Source organism: Oncorhynchus gorbuscha, unplaced genomic scaffold (assembly GCF_021184085.1).
Source record: "Oncorhynchus gorbuscha isolate QuinsamMale2020 ecotype Even-year unplaced genomic scaffold, OgorEven_v1.0 Un_scaffold_2301, whole genome shotgun sequence".
Lineage (NCBI taxonomy): Eukaryota > Metazoa > Chordata > Actinopteri > Salmoniformes > Salmonidae > Oncorhynchus > Oncorhynchus gorbuscha.
This window is the reverse complement of record NW_025746852.1, coordinates 17,679-44,848: the sequence shown is the minus strand read 5'-3', so window position 1 is coordinate 44,848 and position 27,170 is coordinate 17,679. Positions and strand designations below refer to the sequence as shown.

General features: G+C 28.2%; 1 protein-coding gene across 1 annotated transcript in view; it reads right to left on the bottom strand.

The window, feature by feature from the left end:
- Window positions 1-27,170, bottom strand: part of LOC124025600 (ATP-binding cassette sub-family C member 12-like) — a gene marked incomplete at its 3' end in the record, with an annotated part of 80,643 nt that overhangs the window by 38,822 nt on the left and 14,651 nt on the right. The window contains exon 6 of the mRNA XM_046338961.1: window positions 538-686. Coding sequence (XP_046194917.1) covers window positions 538-686 — 149 coding nt within the window. The remainder of the gene's footprint in view (window positions 1-537; window positions 687-27,170) is intronic.

The window sequence follows — 27,170 nt, the reverse complement described above, 5'->3', positions numbered from 1 at the left end:
TAGGACTAGGCATTAGGACTAGGTATTAGGACTAGGCATTAGGACTAGGCATTAGGACTAGGCATTAGGACTAGGTATTAGGACTAGGTATTAGGACTAGGTATTAGGACTAGGTATTAGGACCAGGTATTAAGACTAGGTATTAGGACTAGGTCTGGGTATTAGGACTAGGTATTAGGACTAGGAATTAGGACTAGGTATTAGGACTAGGTATTAGGACTAGGTATTAGGACTAGGTCTGGGTATTAGGACTAGATATTAGGACTAGGTATTAGGACTAGGCATTAGGACTAGGCATTAGGACTAGGCATTAGGACTAGGTATTAGGACTAGGTATTAGGACTAGGTTTTAGGACCAGGTATTAAGACTAGGTACTAGGACTAGGCATTCGTAGAATGTATGCACACATGACTGTAAGTCGCTTTGGATAAAAGCGTCTGCTAAATGGCATATATATATATATATATATATATATATATATATATATATATATATATATATATATATTCGGACTAGGCATTAGGTATACTACTCACTTCCGAGGAGCTGAGGGGCAGGCCCAGCAGGGTGTGGACTACGAAGGTGAGGATGGTTGCCAGGGTGGGGATGATGGTTGTGATGGAGGAGTTTATACTCTGGATGTAGCCAGCCATCTCCAGCAGCTGCTTCTCATTGTTCCTGATGTCTGATGGGGAAACACAGGACGGCTGTTATAATCTCCACCCGGCACAGCCAGAAGAGGACTGGCCACCCCACATATGCTCTCTCTAATTCTCTCTTTCTTTCTCTCTCTCTCTCTGAGGACCTGAGCCCAAGGACCGTGCCCCAGGACGACCTGACATGATGACTCCTTGCTGTCCCCAGTCCACCTGACTGTGCTGCTGCTCCAGTTTCAACTGTTCTGCCTTATTATTATTCGACCATGCTGGTCATTTATGAACATTTGAACATCTTGGCCATGTTCTGTTATAATTTCCACCCGGCACAGCCAGAAGAGGACTGGCCACCCCACATAGCCCGGTTCCTCTCTAGGTTTCTTCCTAGGTTTTGGCCTTTCTAGGGAGTTTTTCCTAGCCACCATGCTTTTACACCTGCATTGTTTGCTGTTTGGGGTTTTAGGCTGGGTTTCTGTACAGCACTTTGAGATATCAGCTGATGTACGAAGGGCTATATAAATACATTTGATTTGATTTGATTTGATTTGATTTGATTTGATTTGATACCAGTATGTACAGTGACTCTAGAACTCTAATAATATACTAGTATCTACAGTGACTCTAGAACTCTAATAATATACTAGTATGTACAGTGACAATAGAACTCTAATAATATACTAGTAAGTACAGCGACTATAGAACTCTAATAATATAGAACTTTAATAATATACTAGTATGTACAGTGACTCTAGAACTATAATAATATACTAGTATGTACAGTGACTCTAGAACTATAATAATATACTAGTATGTACAGTGACTATAGAACTCTAATAATATACTAGTATGTACAGTGACTATAGAACTCTAATAATATACTAGTATGTACAGTGACTATAGAACTCTAATAATATAGAACTCTAATAATATACTAGTATGTACAGTGACTATAGAACTCTAATAATATACTAGTATGTACAGTGACTATAGAACTCTAATAATATACTAGTATGTACATTGACTATAGAACTCTAATAATATACTAGTATGTACAGTGACTATAGAACTCTAATAATATACTAGTATGTACAGTGACTATAGAACTCTAATAATATACTAGTATGTACAGTGACTATAGAACTCGAATAATATAGAACTCTAATAATATACTAGTATGTACAGTGACTATAGAACTCTAATAATATACTAGTATGTACAGTGACTATGGAACTATAATAATATACTAGTATGTACATTGACTATAGAACTCTAATAATATACTAGTATGTACAGTGACTATAGAACTATAATAATAAACTAGTATGTACAGTGACTATGGAACTCTAATACTATAGAACTCTAATAATATACTAGTATGTACAGTGACTATAGAACTCTGATAATATACTAGTATTTACAGTGACTATATAACTCTAATAATATACTAGTATGTACAGTGACTACAGAACTATAATAATATACTAGTATGTACAGTGACTATGGAACTCTAATACTATAGAACTATAATAATATACTAGTATGTACAGTGACTATGGAACTCTAATACTATAGAACTCTAATAATATACTAGTATGTACAGTGACTATAGAACTCTAATAATATACTAGTATGTACAGTGACTACAGAACTCTAATAATATACTAGTATGTACAGTGACTATAGAACTCTAATAATATACTAGTATGTACAGTGACTATAGAACTCTAATAATATAGAACTCTAATAATATACTAGTATGTACAGTGACTATGGAACTCTAATACTATAGAACTCTAATAATATACTAGTATGTACAGTGCCTATAGAACTCTAATAATATACTAGTATGTACAGTGACAATAGAACTCTAATAATATACTAGTATGTACAGTAACTATAGAACTCTAATAATATACTAGTATGTACAGTGACTACAGAACTCTAGTAATATAGAACTCTAATAATATAGAACTCTAATAATATACTAGTATGTACAGTAACTATAGAACTCTAATAATATACTAGTATGTACAGTGACTACAGAACTCTAGTAATATAGAACTCTAATAATATAGAACTCTAATAATATACTAGTATGTACAGTGACTACAGAACTCTAATAATATACTAGTATGTACAGTGACTATAGAACTCTAATAATATACTAGTATGTACAGTGACTACAGAACTATAATAATATAGTAGTATGTACAGTGACTACGGAACTCTAATAATATACTAGTATGTACAGTGACTATAGAACTCTAATAATATAGAACTCTAATAATATACTAGTATGTACAGTGCCTATAGAACTCTAATAATATACTAGTATGTACAGTGACAATAGAACTCTAATAATATACTAGTATGTACAGTAACTATAGAACTCTAATAATATACTAGTATGTACAGTGACTACAGAACTCTAGTAATATAGAACTCTAATAATATAGAACTCTAATAATATACTAGTATGTACAGTGACTACAGAACTCTAATAATATACTAGTATGTACAGTGACTACAGAACTATAATAATATACTAGTATGTACAGTGACTATGGAACTCTAATACTATAGAACTATAATAATATACTAGTATGTACAGTGACTATGGAACTCTAATACTATAGAACTCTAATAATATACTAGTATGTACAGTGACAATAGAACTCTAATAATATACTAGTATGTACAGTAACTATAGAACTCTAATAATATACTAGTATGTACAGTGACTACAGAACTCTAGTAATATAGAACTCTAATAATATAGAACTCTGATAATATACTAGTATTTACAGTGACTATATAACTCTAATAATATACTAGTATGTACAGTGACTACAGAACTATAATAATATACTAGTATGTACAGTGACTATGGAACTCTAATACTATAGAACTATAATAATATACTAGTATGTACAGTGACTATGGAACTCTAATAATATAGAACTCTAATAATATACTAGTATGTACAGTGCCTATAGAACTCTAATAATATACTAGTATGTACAGTGACAATAGAACTCTAATAATATACTAGTATGTACAGTAACTATAGAACTCTAATAATATACTAGTATGTACAGTGACTACAGAACTCTAGTAATATAGAACTCTAATAATATAGAACTCTAATAATATACTAGTATGTACAGTGACTACAGAACTCTAATAATATACTAGTATGTACAGTGACTACAGAACTATAATAATATACTAGTATGTACAGTGACTATGGAACTCTAATACTATAGAACTATAATAATATACTAGTATGTACAGTGACTATGGAACTCTAATACTATAGAACTCTAATAATATACTAGTATGTACAGTGACAATAGAACTCTAATAATATACTAGTATGTACAGTAACTATAGAACTCTAATAATATACTAGTATGTACAGTGACTACAGAACTCTAGTAATATAGAACTCTAATAATATAGAACTCTGATAATATACTAGTATTTACAGTGACTATATAACTCTAATAATATACTAGTATGTACAGTGACTACAGAACTATAATAATATACTAGTATGTACAGTGACTATGGAACTCTAATACTATAGAACTATAATAATATACTAGTATGTACAGTGACTATGGAACTCTAATACTATAGAACTCTAATAATATACTAGTATGTACAGTGACTATAGAACTCTAATAATATACTAGTATGTACAGTGACTACAGAACTATAATAATATAGTAGTATGTACAGTGACTACGGAACTCTAATAATATACTAGTATGTACAGTGACTATAGAACTCTAATAATATAGAACTCTAATAATATACTAGTATGTACAGTGCCTATAGAACTCTAATAATATACTAGTATGTACAGTGACAATAGAACTCTAATAATATACTAGTATGTACAGTAACTATAGAACTCTAATAATATACTAGTATGTACAGTGACTACAGAACTCTAGTAGTATAGAACTCTAATAATATAGAACTCTAATAATATACTAGTATGTACAGTGACTACAGAACTCTAATAATATACTAGTATGTACAGTGACTATGGAACTCTAATACTATAGAACTCTAATAATATACTAGTATGTACAGTGACTATAGAACTCTAATAATATACTAGTATGTACAGTGACTACAGAACTATAATAATATAGTAGTATGTACAGTGACTACGGAACTCTAATAATATACTAGTATGTACAGTGACTACAGAACTCTAATAATATACTAGTATGTACAGTGACTATAGAACTCTAATAATATACTAGTATGTACAGTGACTATAGAACTCTAATAATATAGAACTCTAATAATATACTAGTATGTACAGTGACTATGGAACTCTAATACTATAGAACTCTAATAATATACTAGTATGTACAGTGCCTATAGAACTCTAATAATATACTAGTATGTACAGTGACAATAGAACTCTAATAATATACTAGTATGTACAGTAACTATAGAACTCTAATAATATACTAGTATGTACAGTGACTATAGAACTCTAGTAATATAGAACTCTAATAATATACTAGTATGTACAGTGCCTATAGAACTCTAATAATATACTAGTATGTACAGTGACAATAGAACTCTAATAATATACTAGTATGTACAGTAACTATAGAACTCTAATAATATACTAGTATGTACAGTGACTACAGAACTCTAGTAATATAGAACTCTAATAATATAGAACTCTAATAATATACTAGTATGTACAGTGACTACAGAACTCTAATAATATACTAGTATGTACAGTGACTATGGAACTCTAATACTATAGAACTCTAATAATATACTAGTATGTACAGTGACTATAGAACTCTAATAATATACTAGTATGTACAGTGACTACAGAACTATAATAATATAGTAGTATGTACAGTGACTACGGAACTCTAATAATATACTAGTATGTACAGTGACTACAGAACTCTAATAATATACTAGTATGTACAGTGACTATAGAACTCTAATAATATACTAGTATGTACAGTGACTATAGAACTCTAATAATATAGAACTCTAATAATATACTAGTATGTACAGTGACTATGGAACTCTAATACTATAGAACTCTAATAATATACTAGTATGTACAGTGCCTATAGAACTCTAATAATATACTAGTATGTACAGTGACAATAGAACTCTAATAATATACTAGTATGTACAGTAACTATAGAACTCTAATAATATACTAGTATGTACAGTGACTACAGAACTCTAGTAATATAGAACTCTAATAATATAGAACTCTAATAATATACTAGTATGTACAGTGACTACAGAACTCTAATAATATACTAGTATGTACAGTGACTATGGAACTCTAATACTATAGAACTATAATAATATACTAGTATGTACAGTGACTATGGAACTCTAATACTATAGAACTCTAATAATATACTAGTATGTACAGTGACTATAGAACTCTAATAATATACTAGTATGTACAGTGACTACAGAACTGTAATAATATAGTAGTATGTACACTACGGAACTCTAATAATATACTAGTATGTACAGTGACTATAGAACTCTAATAATATAGAACTCTAATAATATACTAGTATGTACAGTGCCTATAGAACTCTAATAATATACTAGTATGTACAGTGACAATAGAACTCTAATAATATACTAGTATGTACAGTAACTATAGAACTCTAATAATATACTAGTATGTACAGTGACTACAGAACTCTAGTAATATAGAACTCTAATAATATAGAACTCTAATAATATACTAGTATGTACAGTGACTACAGAACTCTAATAATATACTAGTATGTACAGTGACTATGGAACTCTAATACTATAGAACTCTAATAATATACTAGTATGTACAGTGACTATAGAACTCTAATAATATACTAGTATGTACAGTGACTACAGAACTATAATAATATAGTAGTATGTACAGTGACTACGGAACTCTAATAATATACTAGTATGTACAGTGACTACAGAACTCTAATAATATACTAGTATGTACAGTGACTATAGAACTCTAATAATATACTAGTATGTACAGTGACTATAGAACTCTAATAATATAGAACTCTAATAATATACTAGTATGTACAGTGACTATGGAACTCTAATACTATAGAACTCTAATAATATACTAGTATGTACAGTGCCTATAGAACTCTAATAATATACTAGTATGTACAGTGACAATAGAACTCTAATAATATACTAGTATGTACAGTAACTATAGAACTCTAATAATATACTAGTATGTACAGTGACTACAGAACTCTAGTAATATAGAACTCTAGTAATATAGAACTCTAATAATATAGAACTCTAATAATATACTAGTATGTACAGTGACTACAGAACTCTAATAATATACTAGTATGTACAGTGACTATAGAACTCTAATAATATACTAGTATGTACAGTGACTACAGAACTATAATAATATAGTAGTATGTACAGTGACTACGGAACTCTAATAATATACTAGTATGTACAGTGACTATGGAACTCTAATACTATAGAACTCTAATAATATACTAGTATGTACAGTGCCTATAGAACTCTAATAATATACTAGTATGTACAGTGACAATAGAACTCTAATAATATACTAGTATGTACAGTAACTATAGAACTCTAATAATATACTAGTATGTACAGTGACTACAGAACTCTAGTAATATAGAACTCTAATAATATAGAACTCTAATAATATACTAGTATGTACAGTGACTACAGAACTCTAATAATATACTAGTATGTACAGTGACTATAGAACTCTAATAATATACTAGTATGTACAGTGACTACAGAACTATAATAATATAGTAGTATGTACAGTGACTACGGAACTCTAATAATATACTAGTATGTACAGTGACTATAGAACTCTAATAATATAGAACTCTAATAATATACTAGTATGTACAGTGCCTATAGAACTCTAATAATATACTAGTATGTACAGTGACAATAGAACTCTAATAATATACTAGTATGTACAGTGACTACAGAACTCTAATAATATACTAGTATGTACAGTGACTATGGAACTCTAATACTATAGAACTCTAATAATATACTAGTATGTACAGTGACTATAGAACTCTAATAATATACTAGTATGTACAGTGACTACAGAACTATAATAATATAGTAGTATGTACAGTGACTACGGAACTCTAATAATATACTAGTATGTACAGTGACTACAGAACTCTAATAATATACTAGTATGTACAGTGACTATAGAACTCTAATAATATACTAGTATGTACAGTGACTATAGAACTCTAATAATATAGAACTCTAATAATATACTAGTATGTACAGTGACTATGGAACTCTAATACTATAGAACTCTAATAATATACTAGTATGTACAGTGCCTATAGAACTCTAATAATATACTAGTATGTACAGTGACAATAGAACTCTAATAATATACTAGTATGTACAGTAACTATAGAACTCTAATAATATACTAGTATGTACAGTGACTACAGAACTCTAGTAATATAGAACTCTAATAATATAGAACTCTAATAATATACTAGTATGTACAGTGACTACATAACTCTAATAATATACTAGTATGTACAGTGACTATGGAACTCTAATACTATAGAACTATAATAATATACTAGTATGTACAGTGACTATGGAACTCTAATACTATAGAACTCTAATAATATACTAGTATGTACAGTGACTATAGAACTCTAATAATATACTAGTATGTACAGTGACTACAGAACTGTAATAATATAGTAGTATGTACAGTGACTACGGAACTCTAATAATATACTAGTATGTACAGTGACTATAGAACTCTAATAATATAGAACTCTAATAATATACTAGTATGTACAGTGCCTATAGAACTCTAATAATATACTAGTATGTACAGTGACAATAGAACTCTAATAATATACTAGTATGTACAGTAACTATAGAACTCTAATAATATACTAGTATGTACAGTGACTACAGAACTCTAGTAATATAGAACTCTAATAATATAGAACTCTAATAATATACTAGTATGTACAGTGACTACAGAACTCTAATAATATACTAGTATGTACAGTGACTATGGAACTCTAATACTATAGAACTCTAATAATATACTAGTATGTACAGTGACTATAGAACTCTAATAATATACTAGTATGTACAGTGACTACAGAACTATAATAATATAGTAGTATGTACAGTGACTACGGAACTCTAATAATATACTAGTATGTACAGTGACTACAGAACTCTAATAATATACTAGTATGTACAGTGACTATAGAACTCTAATAATATACTAGTATGTACAGTGACTATAGAACTCTAATAATATAGAACTCTAATAATATACTAGTATGTACAGTGACTATGGAACTCTAATACTATAGAACTCTAATAATATACTAGTATGTACAGTGCCTATAGAACTCTAATAATATACTAGTATGTACAGTGACAATAGAACTCTAATAATATACTAGTATGTACAGTAACTATAGAACTCTAATAATATACTAGTATGTACAGTGACTACAGAACTCTAGTAATATAGAACTCTAATAATATAGAACTCTAATAATATACTAGTATGTACAGTGACTACAGAACTCTAATAATATACTAGTATGTACAGTGACTATAGAACTCTAATAATATACTAGTATGTACAGTGACTACAGAACTATAATAATATAGTAGTATGTACAGTGACTACGGAACTCTAATAATATACTAGTATGTACAGTGACTATGGAACTCTAATACTATAGAACTCTAATAATATACTAGTATGTACAGTGCCTATAGAACTCTAATAATATACTAGTATGTACAGTGACAATAGAACTCTAATAATATACTAGTATGTACAGTAACTATAGAACTCTAATAATATACTAGTATGTACAGTGACTACAGAACTCTAGTAATATAGAACTCTAATAATATAGAACTCTAATAATATACTAGTATGTACAGTGACTACAGAACTCTAATAATATACTAGTATGTACAGTGACTATGGAACTCTAATACTATAGAACTCTAATAATATACTAGTATGTACAGTGACTATAGAACTCTAATAATATACTAGTATGTACAGTGACTACAGAACTATAATAATATAGTAGTATGTACAGTGACTACGGAACTCTAATAATATACTAGTATGTACAGTGACTACAGAACTCTAATAATATACTAGTATGTACAGTGACTATAGAACTCTAATAATATACTAGTATGTACAGTGACTATAGAACTCTAATAATATAGAACTCTAATAATATACTAGTATGTACAGTGACTATGGAACTCTAATACTATAGAACTCTAATAATATACTAGTATGTACAGTGCCTATAGAACTCTAATAATATACTAGTATGTACAGTGACAATAGAACTCTAATAATATACTAGTATGTACAGTAACTATAGAACTCTAATAATATACTAGTATGTACAGTGACTACAGAACTCTAGTAATATAGAACTCTAATAATATAGAACTCTAATAATATACTAGTATGTACAGTGACTACAGAACTCTAATAATATACTAGTATGTACAGTGACTATGGAACTCTAATAATATACTAGTATGTACAGTGACTATGGAACTCTAATAATATACTAGTATGTACAGTGACTATGGAACTCTAATAATATACTAGTATGTACAGTGACTATAGAACTGTAATAATATACTAGTATGTACAGTGACTATGGAACTCTAATAATATACTAGTATGTACAGTGACTACACAACTCTAATAATATACTAGTATGTACAGTGACTATAGAACTCTAATAATATACTAGTATGTACAGTGACTATAGAACTCTAATAATACAGAACTCTAATAATATACTAGTATGTACAGTGACTATGGAACTCTAATAATATACTAGTGTGTACAGTGACTATAGAACTCTAATAATATACTAGTATGTACAGTAACTATAGAACTCTAATACTATAGAACTCTAATAATATACTAGTATGTACAGTGACTATGGAACTCTAATACTATAGAACTCTAATAATATACTAGTATGTACAGTGACTATAGAACTCTAATAATATACTAGTATGTACAGTGACTATGGAACTCTAATACTATAGAACTCTAATAATATACTAGTATGTACAGTGACTATAGAACTCTAATAATATACTAGTATGTACAGTGACTACAGAACTATAATAATATAGTAGTATGTACAGTGACTACGGAACTCTAATAATATACTAGTATGTACAGTGACTACAGAACTCTAATAATATACTAGTATGTACAGTGACTATAGAACTCTAATAATATACTAGTATGTACAGTGACTATAGAACTCTAATAATATAGAACTCTAATAATATACTAGTATGTACAGTGACTATGGAACTCTAATACTATAGAACTCTAATAATATACTAGTATGTACAGTGCCTATAGAACTCTAATAATATACTAGTATGTACAGTGACAATAGAACTCTAATAATATACTAGTATGTACAGTAACTATAGAACTCTAATAATATACTAGTATGTACAGTGACTACAGAACTCTAGTAATATAGAACTCTAATAATATAGAACTCTAATAATATACTAGTATGTACAGTGACTACAGAACTCTAATAATATACTAGTATGTACAGTGACTATAGAACTCTAATAATATACTAGTATGTACAGTGACTACAGAACTATAATAATATAGTAGTATGTACAGTGACTACGGAACTCTAATAATATACTAGTATGTACAGTGACTATAGAACTCTAATAATATAGAACTCTAATAATATACTAGTATGTACAGTGCCTATAGAACTCTAATAATATACTAGTATGTACAGTGACAATAGAACTCTAATAATATACTAGTATGTACAGTAACTATAGAACTCTAATAATATACTAGTATGTACAGTGACTACAGAACTCTAGTAATATAGAACTCTAATAATATAGAACTCTAATAATATACTAGTATGTACAGTGACTACAGAACTCTAATAATATACTAGTATGTACAGTGACTATGGAACTCTAATACTATAGAACTCTAATAATATACTAGTATGTACAGTGACTATAGAACTCTAATAATATACTAGTATGTACAGTGACTACAGAACTATAATAATATAGTAGTATGTACAGTGACTACGGAACTCTAATAATATACTAGTATGTACAGTGACTACAGAACTCTAATAATATACTAGTATGTACAGTGACTATAGAACTCTAATAATATACTAGTATGTACAGTGACTATAGAACTCTAATAATATAGAACTCTAATAATATACTAGTATGTACAGTGACTATGGAACTCTAATACTATAGAACTCTAATAATATACTAGTATGTACAGTGCCTATAGAACTCTAATAATATACTAGTATGTACAGTGACAATAGAACTCTAATAATATACTAGTATGTACAGTAACTATAGAACTCTAATAATATACTAGTATGTACAGTGACTACAGAACTCTAGTAATATAGAACTCTAATAATATAGAACTCTAATAATATACTAGTATGTACAGTGACTACAGAACTCTAATAATATACTAGTATGTACAGTGACTATGGAACTCTAATAATATACTAGTATGTACAGTGACTATGGAACTCTAATAATATACTAGTAGAACTGGAACTAATAATATACTAGTATGTACAGTGACTATAGAACTAATAATATACTAGTATGTACAGTGACTATGGAACTCTAATAATATACTAGTATGTACAGTGACTACAGAACTCTAATAATATACTAGTATGTACAGTGACTATAGAACTCTAATAATATACTAGTATGTACAGTGACTATAGAACTCTAATAATATAGAACTCTAATAATATACTAGTATGTACAGTGACTATGGAACTCTAATACTATAGAACTCTAATAATATACTAGTATGTACAGTGCCTATAGAACTCTAATAATATACTAGTATGTACAGTGACAATAGAACTCTAATAATATACTAGTATGTACAGTAACTATAGAACTCTAATAATATACTAGTATGTACAGTGACTACAGAACTCTAGTAATATAGAACTCTAATAATATAGAACTCTAATAATATACTAGTATGTACAGTGACTACAGAACTCTAATAATATACTAGTATGTACAGTGACTATGGAACTCTAATAATATACTAGTATGTACAGTGACTATAGAACTCTAATAATATACTAGTATGTACAGTGACTATGGAACTCTAATAATATACTAGTATGTACAGTGACTACAGAACTCTAATAATATACTAGTATGTACAGTGACTATAGAACTCTAATAATATACTAGTATGTACAGTGACTATAGAACTCTAATAATATAGAACTCTAATAATATACTAGTATGTACAGTGACTATGGAACTCTAATACTATAGAACTCTAATAATATACTAGTATGTACAGTGCCTATAGAACTCTAATAATATACTAGTATGTACAGTGACAATAGAACTCTAATAATATACTAGTATGTACAGTAACTATAGAACTCTAATAATATACTAGTATGTACAGTGACTACAGAACTCTAGTAATATAGAACTCTAATAATATAGAACTCTAATAATATACTAGTATGTACAGTGACTACAGAACTCTAATAATATACTAGTATGTACAGTGACTATAGAACTCTAATAATATACTAGTATGTACAGTGACTATAGAACTCTAATAATATACTAGTATGTACAGTGACTACAGAACTCTAGTAATATAGAACTATAGAACTCTAATAATATACTAGTATGTACAGTGACTACAGAACTCTAATAATATAGTAGTATGTACAGTGACTACGGAACTCTAATAATATACTAGTATGTACAGTGACTATAGAACTCTAATAATATAGAACTCTAATAATATACTAGTATGTACAGTGCCTATAGAACTCTAATAATATACTAGTATGTACAGTGACAATAGAACTCTAATAATATACTAGTATGTACAGTAACTATAGAACTCTAATAATATACTAGTATGTACAGTGACTACAGAACTCTAGTAATATAGAACTCTAATAATATAGAACTCTAATAATATACTAGTATGTACAGTGACTACAGAACTCTAATAATATACTAGTATGTACAGTGACTATGGAACTCTAATACTATAGAACTCTAATAATATACTAGTATGTACAGTGACTATAGAACTCTAATAATATACTAGTATGTACAGTGACTACAGAACTATAATAATATAGTAGTATGTACAGTGACTAGAACTCTAATAATATACTAGTATGTACAGTGACTACAGAACTCTAATAATATACTAGTATGTACAGTGACTATAGAACTCTAATAATATACTAGTATGTACAGTGACTATAGAACTCTAATAATATAGAACTCTAATAATATACTAGTATGTACAGTGACTATGGAACTCTAATACTATAGAACTCTAATAATATACTAGTATGTACAGTGCCTATAGAACTCTAATAATATACTAGTATGTACAGTGACTATGGAACTCTAATAATATACTAGTATGTACAGTGACTATGGAACTCTAATAATATACTAGTATGTACAGTGACTATAGAACTCTAATAATATACTAGTATGTACAGTGACTATGGAACTCTAATAATATACTAGTATGTACAGTGACTACAGAACTCTAATAATATACTAGTATGTACAGTGACTATAGAACTCTAATAATATACTAGTATGTACAGTGACTATAGAACTCTAATAATATAGAACTCTAATAATATACTAGTATGTACAGTGACTATGGAACTCTAATACTATAGAACTCTAATAATATACTAGTATGTACAGTGCCTATAGAACTCTAATAATATACTAGTATGTACAGTGACAATAGAACTCTAATAATATACTAGTATGTACAGTAACTATAGAACTCTAATAATATACTAGTATGTACAGTGACTACAGAACTCTAGTAATATAGAACTCTAATAATATAGAACTCTAATAATATACTAGTATGTACAGTGACTACAGAACTCTAATAATATACTAGTATGTACAGTGACTATAGAACTCTAATAATATACTAGTATGTACAGTGACTACAGAACTATAATAATATAGTAGTATGTACAGTGACTACGGAACTCTAATAATATACTAGTATGTACAGTGACTATAGAACTCTAATAATATAGAACTCTAATAATATACTAGTATGTACAGTGCCTATAGAACTCTAATAATATACTAGTATGTACAGTGACAATAGAACTCTAATAATATACTAGTATGTACAGTAACTATAGAACTCTAATAATATACTAGTATGTACAGTGACTACAGAACTCTAGTAATATAGAACTCTAATAATATAGAACTCTAATAATATACTAGTATGTACAGTGACTACAGAACTCTAATAATATACTAGTATGTACAGTGACTATGGAACTCTAATACTATAGAACTCTAATAATATACTAGTATGTACAGTGACTATAGAACTCTAATAATATACTAGTATGTACAGTGACTACAGAACTATAATAATATAGTAGTATGTACAGTGACTACGGAACTCTAATAATATACTAGTATGTACAGTGACTACAGAACTCTAATAATATACTAGTATGTACAGTGACTATAGAACTCTAATAATATACTAGTATGTACAGTGACTATAGAACTCTAATAATATAGAACTCTAATAATATACTAGTATGTACAGTGACTATGGAACTCTAATACTATAGAACTCTAATAATATACTAGTATGTACAGTGCCTATAGAACTCTAATAATATACTAGTATGTACAGTGACAATAGAACTCTAATAATATACTAGTATGTACAGTAACTATAGAACTCTAATAATATACTAGTATGTACAGTGACTACAGAACTCTAGTAATATAGAACTCTAATAATATAGAACTCTAATAATATACTAGTATGTACAGTGACTACAGAACTCTAATAATATACTAGTATGTACAGTGACTATGGAACTCTAATACTATAGAACTATAATAATATACTAGTATGTACAGTGACTATGGAACTCTAATACTATAGAACTCTAATAATATACTAGTATGTACAGTGACTATAGAACTCTAATAATATACTAGTATGTACAGTGACTACAGAACTGTAATAATATAGTAGTATGTACAGTGACTACGGAACTCTAATAATATACTAGTATGTACAGTGACTATAGAACTCTAATAATATAGAACTCTAATAATATACTAGTATGTACAGTGCCTATAGAACTCTAATAATATACTAGTATGTACAGTGACAATAGAACTCTAATAATATACTAGTATGTACAGTAACTATAGAACTCTAATAATATACTAGTATGTACAGTGAACTCTAGTAATATAGAACTCTAATAATATAGAACTCTATGTACAGTATAGAACTCTAATAATATAGAACTCTAATAATATACTAGTATGTACAGTGACTACAGAACTCTAATAATATACTAGTATGTACAGTGACTATGGAACTCTAATACTATAGAACTCTAATAATATACTAGTATGTACAGTGACTATAGAACTCTAATAATATACTAGTATGTACAGTGACTACAGAACTATAATAATATAGTAGTATGTACAGTGACTACGGAACTCTAATAATATACTAGTATGTACAGTGACTACAGAACTCTAATAATATACTAGTATGTACAGTGACTATAGAACTCTAATAATATACTAGTATGTACAGTGACTATAGAACTCTAATAATATAGAACTCTAATAATATACTAGTATGTACAGTGACTATGGAACTCTAATACTATAGAACTCTAATAATATACTAGTATGTACAGTGCCTATAGAACTCTAATAATATACTAGTATGTACAGTGACAATAGAACTCTAATAATATACTAGTATGTACAGTAACTATAGAACTCTAATAATATACTAGTATGTACAGTGACTACAGAACTCTAGTAATATAGAACTCTAATAATATAGAACTCTAATAATATACTAGTATGTACAGTGACTACAGAACTCTAATAATATACTAGTATGTACAGTGACTATAGAACTCTAATAATATACTAGTATGTACAGTGACTACAGAACTATAATAATATAGTAGTATGTACAGTGACTACGGAACTCTAATAATATACTAGTATGTACAGTGACTATAGAACTCTAATAATATAGAACTCTAATAATATACTAGTATGTACAGTGCCTATAGAACTCTAATAATATACTAGTATGTACAGTGACAATAGAACTCTAATAATATACTAGTATGTACAGTAACTATAGAACTCTAATAATATACTAGTATGTACAGTGACTACAGAACTCTAGTAATATAGAACTCTAATAATATAGAACTCTAATAATATACTAGTATGTACAGTGACTACAGAACTCTAATAATATACTAGTATGTACAGTGACTATGGAACTCTAATACTATAGAACTCTAATAATATACTAGTATGTACAGTGACTATAGAACTCTAATAATATACTAGTATGTACAGTGACTACAGAACTATAATAATATAGTAGTATGTACAGTGACTACGGAACTCTAATAATATACTAGTATGTACAGTGACTACAGAACTCTAATAATATACTAGTATGTACAGTGACTATAGAACTCTAATAATATACTAGTATGTACAGTGACTATAGAACTCTAATAATATAGAACTCTAATAATATACTAGTATGTACAGTGACTATGGAACTCTAATACTATAGAACTCTAATAATATACTAGTATGTACAGTGCCTATAGAACTCTAATAATATACTAGTATGTACAGTGACAATAGAACTCTAATAATATACTAGTATGTACAGTAACTATAGAACTCTAATAATATACTAGTATGTACAGTGACTACAGAACTCTAGTAATATAGAACTCTAATAATATAGAACTCTAATAATATACTAGTATGTACAGTGACTACAGAACTCTAATAATATACTAGTATGTACAGTGACTATGGAACTCTAATAATATACTAGTATGTACAGTGACTATGGAACTCTAATAATATACTAGTATGTACAGTGACTATGGAACTCTAATAATATACTAGTATGTACAGTGACTATAGAACTCTAATAATATACTAGTATGTACAGTGACTATGGAACTCTAATAATATACTAGTATGTACAGTGACTACAGAACTCTAATAATATACTAGTATGTACAGTGACTATAGAACTCTAATAATATACTAGTATGTACAGTGACTATAGAACTCTAATAATATAGAACTCTAATAATATACTAGTATGTACAGTGACTATGGAACTCTAATACTATAGAACTCTAATAATATACTAGTATGTACAGTGCCTATAGAACTCTAATAATATACTAGTATGTACAGTGACAATAGAACTCTAATAATATACTAGTATGTACAGTAACTATAGAACTCTAATAATATACTAGTATGTACAGTGACTACAGAACTCTAGTAATATAGAACTCTAATAATATAGAACTCTAATAATATACTAGTATGTACAGTGACTACAGAACTCTAATAATATACTAGTATGTACAGTGACTATAGAACTCTAATAATATACTAGTATGTACAGTGACTACAGAACTATAATAATATAGTAGTATGTACAGTGACTACGGAACTCTAATAATATACTAGTATGTACAGTGACTATAGAACTCTAATAATATAGAACTCTAATAATATACTAGTATGTACAGTGCCTATAGAACTCTAATAATATACTAGTATGTACAGTGACAATAGAACTCTAATAATATACTAGTATGTACAGTAACTATAGAACTCTAATAATATACTAGTATGTACAGTGACTACAGAACTCTAGTAATATAGAACTCTAATAATATAGAACTCTAATAATATACTAGTATGTACAGTGACTACAGAACTCTAATAATATACTAGTATGTACAGTGACTATGGAACTCTAATACTATAGAACTCTAATAATATACTAGTATGTACAGTGACTATAGAACTCTAATAATATACTAGTATGTACAGTGACTACAGAACTATAATAATATAGTAGTATGTACAGTGACTACGGAACTCTAATAATATACTAGTATGTACAGTGACTACAGAACTCTAATAATATACTAGTATGTACAGTGACTATAGAACTCTAATAATATACTAGTATGTACAGTGACTATAGAACTCTAATAATATAGAACTCTAATAATATACTAGTATGTACAGTGACTATGGAACTCTAATACTATAGAACTCTAATAATATACTAGTATGTACAGTGCCTATAGAACTCTAATAATATACTAGTATGTACAGTGACAATAGAACTCTAATAATATACTAGTATGTACAGTAACTATAGAACTCTAATAATATACTAGTATGTACAGTGACTACAGAACTCTAGTAATATAGAACTCTAATAATATAGAACTCTAATAATATACTAGTATGTACAGTGACTACAGAACTCTAATAATATACTAGTATGTACAGTGACTATGGAACTCTAATACTATAGAACTATAATAATATACTAGTATGTACAGTGACTATGGAACTCTAATACTATAGAACTCTAATAATATACTAGTATGTACAGTGACTATAGAACTCTAATAATATACTAGTATGTACAGTGACTACAGAACTGTAATAATATAGTAGTATGTACAGTGACTACGGAACTCTAATAATATACTAGTATGTACAGTGACTATAGAACTCTAATAATATAGAACTCTAATAATATACTAGTATGTACAGTGCCTATAGAACTCTAATAATATACTAGTATGTACAGTGACAATAGAACTCTAATAATATACTAGTATGTACAGTAACTATAGAACTCTAATAATATACTAGTATGTACAGTGACTACAGAACTCTAGTAATATAGAACTCTAATAATATAGAACTCTAATAATATACTAGTATGTACAGTGACTACAGAACTCTAATAATATACTAGTATGTACAGTGACTATGGAACTCTAATACTATAGAACTCTAATAATATACTAGTATGTACAGTGACTATAGAACTCTAATAATATACTAGTATGTACAGTGACTACAGAACTATAATAATATAGTAGTATGTACAGTGACTACGGAACTCTAATAATATACTAGTATGTACAGTGACTACAGAACTCTAATAATATACTAGTATGTACAGTGACTATAGAACTCTAATAATATACTAGTATGTACAGTGACTATAGAACTCTAATAATATAGAACTCTAATAATATACTAGTATGTACAGTGACTATGGAACTCTAATACTATAGAACTCTAATAATATACTAGTATGTACAGTGCCTATAGAACTCTAATAATATACTAGTATGTACAGTGACAATAGAACTCTAATAATATACTAGTATGTACAGTAACTATAGAACTCTAATAATATACTAGTATGTACAGTGACTACAGAACTCTAGTAATATAGAACTCTAATAATATAGAACTCTAATAATATACTAGTATGTACAGTGACTACAGAACTCTAATAATATACTAGTATGTACAGTGACTATAGAACTCTAATAATATACTAGTATGTACAGTGACTACAGAACTATAATAATATAGTAGTATGTACAGTGACTACGGAACTCTAATAATATACTAGTATGTACAGTGACTATAGAACTCTAATAATATAGAACTCTAATAATATACTAGTATGTACAGTGCCTATAGAACTCTAATAATATACTAGTATGTACAGTGACAATAGAACTCTAATAATATACTAGTATGTACAGTAACTATAGAACTCTAATAATATACTAGTATGTACAGTGACTACAGAACTCTAGTAATATAGAACTCTAATAATATAGAACTCTAATAATATACTAGTATGTACAGTGACTACAGAACTCTAATAATATACTAGTATGTACAGTGATTATGGAACTCTAATACTATAGAACTCTAATAATATACTAGTATGTACAGTGACTATAGAACTCTAATAATATACTAGTATGTACAGTGACTACAGAACTATAATAATATAGTAGTATGTACAGTGACTACGGAACTCTAATAATATACTAGTATGTACAGTGACTACAGAACTCTAATAATATACTAGTATGTACAGTGACTATAGAACTCTAATAATATACTAGTATGTACAGTGACTATAGAACTCTAATAATATAGAACTCTAATAATATACTAGTATGTACAGTGACTATGGAACTCTAATACTATAGAACTCTAATAATATACTAGTATGTACAGTGCCTATAGAACTCTAATAATATACTAGTATGTACAGTGACAATAGAACTCTAATAATATACTAGTATGTACAGTAACTATAGAACTCTAATAATATACTAGTATGTACAGTGACTACAGAACTCTAGTAATATAGAACTCTAATAATATAGAACTCTAATAATATACTAGTATGTACAGTGACTACAGAACTCTAATAATATACTAGTATGTACAGTGACTATGGAACTCTAATAATATACTAGTATGTACAGTGACTATGGAACTCTAATAATATACTAGTATGTACAGTGACTATGGAACTCTAATAATATACTAGTATGTACAGTGACTATAGAACTCTAATAATATACTAGTATGTACAGTGACTATGGAACTCTAATAATATACTAGTATGTACAGTGACTACACAACTCTAATAATATACTAGTATGTACAGTGACTATAGAACTCTAATAATATACTAGTATGTACAGTGACTATAGAACTCTAATAATATAGAACTCTAATAATATACTAGTATGTACAGTGACTATGGAACTCTAATAATATACTAGTGTGTACAGTGACTATAGAACTCTAATAATATACTAGTATGTACAGTAACTATAGAACTCTAATACTATATAACTCTAATAATATACTAGTATGTACAGTGACTATGGAACTCTAATACTATAGAACTCTAATAATATACTAGTATGTACAGTGACTATAGAACTCTAATAATATACTAGTATGTACAGTGAATATGGAACTCTAATACTATAGAACTCTAATAATATACTAGTATGTACAGTGACTATAGAACTCTAATAATATACTAGTATGTACAGTGACTACAGAACTATAATAATATTGTAGTATGTACAGTGACTATAGAACTCTAATAATATACTAGTATGTACAGTGACTATGGAACTCTAATACTATAGAACTCTAATAATATACTAGTATGTACATTGCCTATAGAACTCTAATAATATACTAGTATGTACAGTGACTATAGAACTCTAATAATATACTAGTATGTACAGTAACTATAGAACTCTAATAATATACTAGTATGTACAGTGACTACAGAACTCTAATAATATAGAACTCTAATAATATAGAACTCTAATAATATACTAGTATGTACAGTGACTATGGAGCTCTAATACTATAGACCTCTAATAATATAGAACTCTAATAATATACTAGTATGTACAGTGACTATAGAACTCTAATAATATACTAGTATGTACATTGACTATAGAACTCTAATAATATACTAGTGTGTACAGTGACTATAGAACTCTAATAATATACTAGTATGTACAGTGACTATAGAACTCTAATAATATACTAGTATGTACAGTGAATACAGAACTCTAATAATATACTAGTATGTACAGTGACTATAGAGCTCTAATAATTTACTAGTATGTACAGTGACTATGGAACTCAAATAATATAGAACTCTAATAATATACTAGTATGTACAGTGACTATAGAACTCTAATAATATAGAACTCTAATAATATACTAGTATGTACAATGACTATGGACCTCTAATAATATACTAGTGTGTACAGTGACTATAGAACTCTAATAATATACTAGTAGGTACAGTGACTACAGAACTCTAATACTATAGAACTCTAATAATATACTAGTATGTACAGTGACTATGGAACTCTAATACTATAGAACTCTAATAATATACTATGTACAGTGACTATAGAACTCTAATAATATACTATTATGTACAGTGACTATAGAACTCTAATAATATACTAGTATGTACAGTGACTATGGAACTCTAATACTATAGAACTCTAATAATATACTAGTATGTACAGTGACTATGGAACTCTAAAACAATAGAACTCTAATAATATACTAGTATGTACAGTGCCTATAGAACTCTAATAATATACTAGTATGTACAGTAACTATAGAACTCTAATAATATACTATTATGTACAGTGACTACAGAACTCTAATAATATAGAACTCTAATAATATAGAACTCTAATAATATACTAGTATGTACAGTGACTATGGAACTCTAATAATATACTAGTATGTACAGTGACTACAGAACTCTAATACTATAGAACTCTAATAATATACTAGTATGTACAGTGACTATGGAACTCTAATAATATACTAGTATGTACAGTGACTATAGAACTCTAATAATATACTAGTATGTACAGTGACTATGGAACTCTAATACTATAGAACTCTAATAATATACTAGTATGTACAGTGACTATGGAACTCTAAAACTATAGAACTCTAATAATATACTAGTATCTACAGTGCCTATAGAACTCTAATAATATACTAGTATGTACAGTGACTATAGAACTCTAATAATATACTATTATGTACAGTAACTACAGAACTCTAATAATATACTATTATGTACAGTGACTACAGAACTCTAATAATATACTAGTATGTACAGTGACTATAGAACTCTAATAATATACTAGTATGTACAGTAACTATAGAACTCTAATAATATACTAGTATGTACAGTGACTACAGAACTCTAATAATATAGAACTCTAATAATATAGAACTCTAATAATATACTAGTATGTACAGTGACTATGGAGCTCTAATACTATAGACCTCTAATAATATAGAACTCTAATAATATACTAGTATGTACAGTGACTATAGAACTCTAATAATATACTAGTATGTACATTGACTATAGAACTCTAATAATATACTAGTGTGTACAGTGACTATAGAACTCTAATAATATACTAGTATGTACAGTGACTATAGAACTCTAATAATATACTAGTATGTACAGTGAATACAGAACTCTAATAATATACTAGTATGTACAGTGACTATAGAGCTCTAATAATTTACTAGTATGTACAGTGACTATGGAACTCAAATAATATAGAACTCTAATAATATACTAGTATGTACAGTGACTATAGAACTCTAATAATATAGAACTCTAATAATATACTAGTATGTACAATGACTATGGACCTCTAATAATATACTAGTGTGTACAGTGACTATAGAACTCTAATAATATACTAGTAGGTACAGTGACTACAGAACTCTAATACTATAGAACTCTAATAATATACTAGTATGTACAGTGACTATGGAACTCTAATACTATAGAACTCTAATAATATACTATGTACAGTGACTATAGAACTCTAATAATATACTAGTATGTACAGTGACTATAGAACTCTAATAATATACTAGTATGTACAGTGACTATGGAACTCTAATACTATAGAACTCTAATAATATACTAGTATGTACAGTGACTATGGAACTCTAAAACTATAGAACTCTAATAATATACTAGTATGTACAGTGCCTATAGAACTCTAATAATATACTAGTATGTACAGTAACTATAGAACTCTAATAATATACTATTATGTACAGTGACTACAGAACTCTAATAATATAGAACTCTAATAATATAGAACTCTAATAATATACTAGTATGTACAGTGACTATGGAACTCTAATAATATACTAGTATGTACAGTGACTACAGAACTCTAATACTATAGAACTCTAATAATATACTAGTATGTACAGTGACTATGGAACTCTAATAATATACTAGTATGTACAGTGACTATAGAACTCTAATAATATACTAGTATGTACAGTGACTATGGAACTCTAATACTATAGAACTCTAATAATATACTAGTATGTACAGTGACTATGGAACTCTAAAACTATAGAACTCTAATAATATACTAGTATCTACAGTGCCTATAGAACTCTAATAATATACTAGTATGTACAGTGACTATAGAACTCTAATAATATACTATTATGTACAGTAACTACAGAACTCTAATAATATACTATTATGTACAGTGACTACAGAACTCTAATAATATACTAGTATGTACAGTGACTATAGAACTCTAATAATATACTTGTATGTACAGTGACTATAGAACTCTAATAATATACTAGTATGTACAGTGACTATGGAACTCTAATAATATACTAGTATGTACAGTGACTATAGAACTCTAATAATATACTAGTATTACAGTGACTATGGAACTCTAATAATATACTAGTATGTACAGTGACTATAGAACTCTAATAATATACTAGTATGTACAGTGACTATAGAACTCTAATAATATAGAACTCTAATAATATACTAGTATGTACAGTGACTATGGAACTCTAATAATATACTAGTGTGTACAGTGACTACAGAACTCTAATACTATAGAACTCTAATAATATACTAGTATGTACAGTGACTATGGAACTCTAATACTATAGAACTCTAATAATATACTAGTATGTACAGTGACTATGGAACTCTAAAACTATAGAACTCTAATAATATACTAGTATGTACAGTGCCTATAGAACTCTAATAATATACTAGTATGTACAGTAACTATAGAACTCTAATAATATACTATTATGTACAGTGACTACAGAACTCTAATAATATAGAACTCTAATAATATAGAACTCTAATAATATACTAGTATGTACAGTGACTATGGAACTCTAATAATATACTAGTATGTACAGTGACTACAGAACTCTAATACTATAGAACTCTAATAATATACTAGTATGTACAGTGACTATGGAACTCTAATAATATACTAGTATGTACAGTGACTATAGAACTCTAATAATATACTAGTATGTACAGTGACTATGGAACTCTAAAACTATAGAACTCTAATAATATACTAGTATCTACAGTGCCTATAGAACTCTAATAATATACTAGTATGTACAGTGACTATAGAACTCTAATAATATACTATTATGTACAGTAACTACAGAACTCTAATAATATACTATTATGTACAGTGACTACAGAACTCTAATAATATACTAGTATGTACAGTGACTATAGAACTCTAATAATATACTTGTATGTACAGTGACTATAGAACTCTAATAATATACTAGTATGTACAGTGACTATGGAACTCTAATAATATACTAGTATGTACAGTGACTATAGAACTCTAATAATATACTAGTATTACAGTGACTATGGAACTCTAATAATATACTAGTATGTACAGTGACTATAGAACTCTAATAATATACTAGTATGTACAGTGACTATAGAACTCTAATAATATAGAACTCTAATAATATACTAGTATGTACAGTGACTATGGAACTCTAATAATATACTAGTGTGTACAGTGACTACAGAACTCTAATACTATAGAACTCTAATAATATACTAGTATGTACAGTGACTATGGAACTCTAATACTATAGAACTCTAATAATATACTAGTATGTACAGTGACTATGGAACTCTAATACTATAGAACTCTAATAATATACTAGTATGTACATTGCCTATAGAACTCTAATAATATACTAGTATGTACAGTGACTATAGAACTCTAATAATATACTAGTATGTACAGTGACTACAGAACTCTAATAATATAGAACTCTAATAATATAGAACTCTAATAATATACTAGTATGTACAGTGACTATGGAGCTCTAATACTATAGAACTCTAATAATATAGAACTCTAATAATATACTAGTATGTACAGTGACTATGGAACTCTAATACTATAGAACTCTAATAATATAGCACTCTAATAATATACTAGTATGTACATTGCCTATAGAACTCTAATAATATACTAGTATGTACAGTGACTATAGAACTCTAATAATATACTAGTATGTACATTGCCTATAGAACTCTAATAATATACTAGTATGTACAGTGACTATAGAACTCTAATAATATACTAGTATGTACAGTAACTATAGAACTCTAATAATATACTAGTATGTACAGTGACTACAGAACTCTAATAATATAGAACTCTAATAATATAGAACTCTAATAATATACTAGTATGTACAGTGACTACAGAACTCTAATAATATACTAGTATGTACAGTGACTATGGAGCTCTAATACTATAGACCTCTAATAATATAGAACTCTAATAATATACTAGTATGTACAGTGACTATGGAACTCTAATACTATAGAACTCTAATAATATACTAGTATGTACAGTGCCTATAGAACTCTAATAATATACTAGTATGTACAGTAACTATAGAACTCTAATAATATACTATTATGTACAGTGACTACA